At 38.8% G+C, this 7,582-nt stretch overlaps 1 protein-coding gene across 1 annotated transcript; it reads left to right on the top strand.

Annotated features, from left to right (window-relative positions):
* The first annotated feature begins 587 nt into the window (after nt 1-587).
* On the top strand, nt 588-7,129 carry FBXL7 (F-box and leucine rich repeat protein 7). The gene is made up of 2 exons (XM_015813004.1): nt 588-1,199; nt 6,388-7,129. Exons 1-2 carry the CDS (start codon nt 602-604, stop codon nt 7,122-7,124), a joined length of 1,335 nt encoding a protein of 444 aa, XP_015668490.1. The 5' UTR covers nt 588-601; the 3' UTR covers nt 7,125-7,129.
* Nucleotides 7,130-7,582: the final 453 nt, after the last annotated feature.

Genomic DNA, 7,582 nt, shown 5'->3' with positions numbered 1-7,582 from the left:
TCCATAGTAGTATGCACCTCTTGGTTCAGAAGTAATACCATGATTGGAAATAAGTCTATTCTTACAGATTTAAATAAGCTCCATGACAAAATGAGGTTTACTAACTAGTACCCTCAGATAAGCTGGAAGTTCAGGTCCCAGAATCTCCAACTATATTTGTCTTACAAAAATTCTGGCCATTGTAGCGGAGACACATGTGGAGGATATTTGGATGAAGAACTCTGATTTGGGTGTTGCAGGGTACCTGACAATACTGTTCCAGGAAATCACTCATGCTAAGTACTCAGCAAAGCCCTGCTGTGTTTCTCAGTTCTAAACTTAACAAATATTTTCACATTGTTTTGCAAAATAATTGTAGGAAGCGAATTGATTAAAAAAAAAGTCGGTGATATATCTTTTAGTTTGTTTAAAAATCCATCAGGCTCTAGTCTGAGCTTGGCAACTACTGATAATAAAGGCAGACAGAATCTGTTTTTATGTATGTAGCCTTCTTAAGCATAAACATCCTTGGGAGCATTTCATGTCGATGCAGAATGTGGCTCCCAACTTATGAAATTCTCATCATCGTGTCCTTTGGTGTCTTTCAGATTCCGACCTGAGCATGCGCACTCTGAGCACTCCCAGTCCTGCGCTAATATGTCCACCAAATTCACACAGCTTGCAGAATGGAAAAGAGTCTTCTACATCTTCCTCTTCGGTCACCGGGGAGACCATTGCGATGGTTCACTCACCTCCTTCCCCCTGCCTGACCCACTCTCTTATTCATGCTGCCTCTTGGCTTCGGAAAGAACAAGCCAATATCAACCGGCTTCCTGACCTTTCGGTGATCCAGATATTTTCCTTTTTGCCCACCAATCAGTTGTGCCGGTGTGCCCGCGTGTGCCGTCGCTGGTATAACCTTGCTTGGGACCCGCGACTTTGGCGAACTATTCGCCTGATAGGTGAGACAATCAACGTGGACAGGGCTCTGAAGGTGCTGACACGACGACTTTGCCAGGACACCCCAAACGTCTGTCTCATGCTGGAGACGGTAATTGTTAGTGGCTGCAGGCGGCTCACAGACAGAGGACTTTATACCATTGCTCAATGCTGCCCAGAACTGAGGCAATTGGAAGTATCCAGTTGCTACAACATTTCCAATGAGGCGGTTTTTGATGTAGTGTCCTTGTGCCCAAACTTGGAACATTTAGATGTATCAGGTAATGGAAAAAGTCTACATTTACACTCTGGCTGGAGCGTTTTGGATAAAGCATGTCAAATTTAATGGAGAAAATATTGTCAACATTTTTGATTACAATCTCGATAGTAACTTTTTCACTCTGTTACTAACATTTTTGGAATATCTCTCTGTTCTCCTTTCTCTCTTTCTGCTTTTTTTTTTAAAAAAAATAATATTTCTCCAAATAATCTTGCATTTAAATCTCAATTTTAATCTTGCATTTAAAATTGTATTCTGTACTGGTAAATACTTCAAAGTGTTTGTAATTGAGCATGAGTCTTTAAAGAGTGCCAGGTTTAGCGTGTCAGAACAACAAAGGTCCCTGCAACTCTTTAAACAGTCACATATTATTGCATAAGCATTTGTGGATCTCAGCCCTTTCCATTATGTGTGCAGAGTACCAATCTGTTAGTGTTTAGATGCCACAACACTTTACAAAAGAAAACAGTGTTATGTTGTGATTAAGATGCTGAACTGTGAGCAAAGAGACCCAAGTCTACCTATAGAAATTCACAGGACAATGTAGGATCAGATATTTTGTTCTCAACCCAGCTGAGCCTTCAGATATGTTGGTGAACAATGAAGGAGGGAATGCCCTATATCAGGGATGTCAAACTGCCCACCCCATTGCAGGCAATGGGGAAAAAAAATCACGATACATTGTGACACATCACGTGATATTACGAGTTTGACACCCCTGCCCTATATGTTTCTGGGAGATCTTGCAGGAAAGACAGGATAAACCAATAAAAAGTTACTACTGTCCCTATGGAAACTCTTTTGTGACCAGGGCTCACTTCAACAGGAATATCCAATTTTATCCATTTAGTCTGCATATAAAGAGAATCATCAACTCTGATCATAGATTAATTTTCTGGGTTGGAGGAAGTGGAAGGCAACATCAGCTACAATTAGTTTTTAGGGTATGCCACTTTTGACTTGCAAATCGAAGAAAGTAGAAAATAAAAGAAAGACAAGTCAGTAACAGTAAGCTTTGATTCTCAGATCTCTATGCTGTACCAAAAACATCATCTGACCTCTGTAAAAGTGATAGTGTTTTTTTCCGCCACAAAGCTCTTTGCTATGTTAGCAGCCAAAATCCCCCTTGCACAATTCACTTTCAGATTTTCTCAGTGTGATGTTATTGGGCAAGCAATACTGCCCTCTGCTGAGAAAAATGCCCAAACCAGCAAGGGTGTGTATATATGTGGATGGATGGATAGATAGATAGATAGATAGATAGATAGATAGATAGATAGATAGATAGATAGATAGATAGATAGATAGATAGATAGATAGACAGACAGACAGACAGACAGACAGACAGACAGACAGATGGTGTGATGTGATGTGATGTGATATGCACACATGGGCACACATTCTTTCCCTCAACCTCTCTCCTCTCCCTCCCCCCTTCACCTACCCCAGATTATTTCAATGCATTTCAGCAAACTACTTTCAGTCACTTGCCAGTAGATCAATTCTGTATTCGGTACACTTACAGCTTCCTGAGCCTAATTAAGTGCCATATTATGAGAAAATTCAGCACTGTATCCTAATGTAAAGCACCATTCATTTACTATTGATCCCCAAACCAGCAGTTCCTTCAGACTGTTTCATAGATTTTTTTAAAAAAAGGCCTTACAGAAAAACAAGTAGGAAGTAAGAATATTTTTCATTAGGAGTTGTTGGTTTTGGAAGGGGAAAGAAATAAATTCATCTCACTGCCTGCAAGAACTTTGATTCAGAATCTCATTGAATTGGTTTAGAAAGAATATAGGTAAAGTAGCATAGGAATTACTAGGAACAAAGACTACATAAAGCTAGCAGAAAACTCTATCTGGTAAATGGGTTACAAAATTTACACACAACAGATAAAATCTTGTAATAGTGGCGAATATCTGTAGCTCGGGTGTAGGATGAGTGTGAAAGTTTGTTCTCTGAGCTTGTGGGTTGGTTTCTGAACATTTTGTTACCAGGCTAGGTAACATCTTCAGCAGAGTTTAGGGGATGTCAGTGTTCTACACATCTATAAAATCTTTCCATGAGCAGGTATGGGGCACATAAATTTTTATCCACGGACACCAATGTTTTCTAAAATTGGGGAAATGACATGTGTATGTCTGTATGTAACTGACTTGGGAATATATTCATGGTACCATTTTTCTTCCAACAGATAGCTGATCTGTAAAATATGAAATATAGATAGAGTTTTCTACAAAGAACCAATTTTGTGCAGCAGTTAAAGATGCTAGACTAGGAGCAGGGAGACTTGAGTTTTAGTCTGTCCTTAGGCACTGATGTCATGTGGGTGACTCTAAGCAATCATTTGTCCCAGTCCTACCTTGGGAAGTTGAGAAACATCCTTTAAAAAGGTATTGACAATGTACTTTCAAAAATCCTGCCAAGAAAACTGCATAGATCCATCCACATAGACACCAAGAGTCAATATTGATTCAAAAGATCATAACAACAGAGTTTTTGCTAGCTGCCACCCTTCTGGCATACTTGCCATTTTAAATTTCAAATGTATGGTTCTTACTCTTCATGCAAAATGATATTTCTCAGGAAGCAAAGGATCTCTGTGCCTCACATGTATTCTTTCATTCAGCCACTAGAACAAAAATTCTGCTAAATAAACAGACCTGAACATGGCACACATAGTACATAACTTTTCAGTGAAAATATACAAGAGAATGTAAAAAAGAAAGAAAGATAAGTGGGAATAGAAGAATGCAGAATTTTTGGAGTGTATAGCTATAGTATAATCATTATAGAAATATTGTGTTAGATATAGTTTGCCCTTACATATTTGTGTGTGTGTGTGTGTGTGTGTGTGTCTATAAGGAATTAATCCTGTACACCTGGTTTGGAACACGTCCTTGATTTTAATAGGCTTTACCTCTCCAAATGTTTGGCGTAAAATAGATGCCTGTATAAAATGGGATTTTATTAGTATCAACATGACAACTTATCTGTTAGAATATTTTGCAGGCCTCACGCAAGACCTAGTTTACTTTGTAAACTCATTGTGGGATTTTAGGAATAATGCATCCTAGAAATTATGTCATTATGTCAAAACCACAGAAAAGTTGGATATCAGATTTTCCACATTTTTTTAAAGGTCTCTTTCAGTTTTAAGGAGACTGCCTATGTAGATGAACTAGACTGCAATCCATTATCTCATAACTGGCCAAAGTTCATTCAGAGTTTCAAAGTTTCCTGAAACTTTCTCATTTTATTTAAAACCTTTTACATTTTCTCTGTGGAAAGACTATTGCCAAGAGCCTGTATGTTTTATTATTATTATTATTTGGGGTAGATAAAATGCTTCCAGACATAGAGTAGGCAAATATCCTAAACTATAGAATCTGTAAAAGGAGTTGGGATGGACACTATTTAAATCAGGGGTCCCCAACCCCTGGTCCATGGACTGGTACTGGGCCGCAGCATGCCAGCAACTGGTCCACACAAACAAGCAAAGCCTCATTTGTAGGATGCAGGTAGCACACAAAACCACGCCCCCTGCAGTCCACGGAAAAACCTCTCTCCACTTAACTGGTCCCTGGTGCCCAAAAGGTTGGGGACCTCTGATTTAAATTGATTATCCATCGGGCAAGCATGATTTCACCGTCTGACATTGCTTCAGGACGTAACTAACAGCTTGCAGAACACACAGACTGGGAAGCCAAACTTGGCATTACTATAGTCAACCATTGCCATCTTCTATTAATTCCAGAAAGAGAAAAAGAGAAAGATTAGGAGGCAAATATAAATATTTTCATGGAGAATTAAAGAGAAACAAAATTGGGGAACTAGGAGGAGGAAGAAAAAAAAAGAGAGAGAGAAAACTGAGAAGATTGAAAAGATGAATGTGTCTGTCTGACTAAATAAAGAACATAAAAAAGAGAAAACTCCATCAGATAGTAATGATTATCATCATCATCACCACGTGTGTTTTATTGTTTCACTCCTAATTTCTTTCCTACCCCACATTATTTCTTTTTTTGAGGTTCATAAGAGGGAAATGTGGGAAAGAAGCAGGGGGGATGGATTGAAGTGGTGATTTTCTTTGAGAACCAAACAAGTTGGAGGTATTTTGACCAAACCCACTGTCAGAGTCAAGATATTGTCTCCAGTGACTGAAAAAAAGATTATTTTTCCTTTCTATCCCCTTCTCTTTCCAGATGATAGCAAAAGTCAGTTTTATTATTGGCCCTTTCTGTCATCTGCACCTTCCTTTTCTCATTCTCATAGCCCAAGATAATGAATTATGATAAAATCTGTATTTTTAGAGACTAATTTCTTCTCTAAATAATAGTACAGGACAGAAGTGAATTTTGCTATCCGAACTAATACTATGCATCAGTTCCCATAATAAAGCATGAAGAAAGTTCTGAACAACCAGAAATTCTGGCATGCTATTACCTAAAATTAATAGACATCAACTAGATATATTTCCTGAATATTGCCCATAGTTTAACAAAGGAAATATTACATGCTTTTATTTTTAAAGTAGACAATCTGTGACTCATTGGGTCATCCTTCCAGATATATTTCTTTACCAGATTCCTCAGTTTCTTCAGCTATGATAGAACTTCTAATGTGGTGCCTTTACTGGAAAAATTGGGCTCTATTCAGATATGTATTTGCCTTGAAAATAAACCATGTTGAACTGGGTAGCACAAGTTAAACATCAGCACAGGAAATATTTTATGACATTTCTGTTTTATGATGTTTATGTCATAATTCCTTTTATAAAATTTGTCAAATTTTAGTTCCATGGGAATAGTGGGTCTCAGATTTTGGAGGCATTCTGTAAGTTAGCTCATTTGAGGTACCTTGATTCAAAATTTGTTGCCTTATGATGCACTGTTTCACTTAAGATTACTTAAATCTTACTGGAACAAGTATTTTAGTAGTATATAGACTGAGGCACATTAGATTTGATTGAAAACTGGTAAGTTTTTCAGAAACCTTTAAACTTAAAAAAAAATACAATCTGGGAAATGTTGCTTAGCCTTCACTATTTTAACTACTGAATTTAGGCCGAATGTTGCTGACAGACTGAGTGAGTCCTGGGATGAAAATCCCATACCACTAAGATCATTTATATAAAGGGGAAGTGGACCATCTTTGTTAACAATTTTTCCCCCTTTCAAATATAGGTTGTTCCAAAGTGACGTGCATCAGTTTATCCCGTGAAGTTTCCATCAAATTATCTCCTTTACACGGCAAACAGATTTCTATTCGCTACTTGGACATGAGTGACTGTTTTGTCCTTGAGGATGAAGGACTGCACACTATTGCCACCCACTGCACTCAGTTGACACATCTCTATTTGCGCCGCTGCATCCGCATTACCGATGAAGGCCTCCGTTACCTGATGATTTACTGCCCTTCCATCAGGGAGTTGAGTGTGAGCGACTGCCGCTTTGTCAGTGACTTTGGCATGCGCGAGATTGCAAAGCTGGAGTTCCGCCTACGGTATCTCAGCATTGCCCACTGTGTCCGCATCACTGACGTCGGTATCCGATACATCACTAAATACTGCAGCAAGCTACGTTACCTCAATGCGCGAGGCTGTGAAGGCATCACAGACCATGGAATAGAGTACCTGGCCAAAAATTGCACAAAACTAAAGTCACTGGACATTGGGAAATGCCCTCTGGTCTCTGACATTGGCTTGGAGTTTCTGGCCCTGAACTGCTTCAACTTGAAGCGACTGAGCCTGAAGTCATGCGAAAGTGTCACTGGACAAGGCCTGCAGATTGTAGCAGCCAATTGCTTTGACCTGCAAATGCTGAACGTTCAGGACTGTGAGATTTCAGTGGAAGCTTTGCGATTTGTTAAGCGCCATTGTAAGCGCTGCATTATAGAGCATACTAACCCTGCTTTTTTTTGAAGTGAGAGTCATACCTGTTGCTGAAACAAAAGATTAAAATTGTTTGTATGTACGTGTGCACAGTTTGTCCACATATGCAACTGTACCTTTCTTGTGCCAGCAGTAGCAACATAGACTTTGGCCATCTAGGTTGGTCCCTATATGATATCTTTTAGCAGTCTTGCTCAACTCTTCAATTTCTGAAAACTGCATAAAATCATCACTCTCTGGACTTTCGGGTTACTGAGAAAGTGATATGTATGTAGAGCTCAGAAATCAGAAGGCAAGTACCAAGTCTAAATTTGTTGTTGGTGATGTCAAACATCATGGTTCTAATTCAGAGAAAGATTAACACCTTGAAAACCAGTTGAAAAAGATAGTTATGAGAAATCTCTTTGTTCTCTTTGGAACCTTATGGCTATCTTTAGCTAAATTGGAATGATAAAAACCTACCCTCTTTTAAGACTGTGTTTGGTTTT

This window comes from Protobothrops mucrosquamatus, unplaced genomic scaffold (assembly GCF_001527695.2).
Source record: "Protobothrops mucrosquamatus isolate PMUCROS unplaced genomic scaffold, P.Mucros_1.0 scaffold126, whole genome shotgun sequence".
NCBI lineage: Eukaryota > Metazoa > Chordata > Lepidosauria > Squamata > Viperidae > Protobothrops > Protobothrops mucrosquamatus.
The sequence above is the reverse complement of the archived record's forward strand: the minus strand, read 5'-3'. Positions and strand labels throughout refer to the sequence as shown.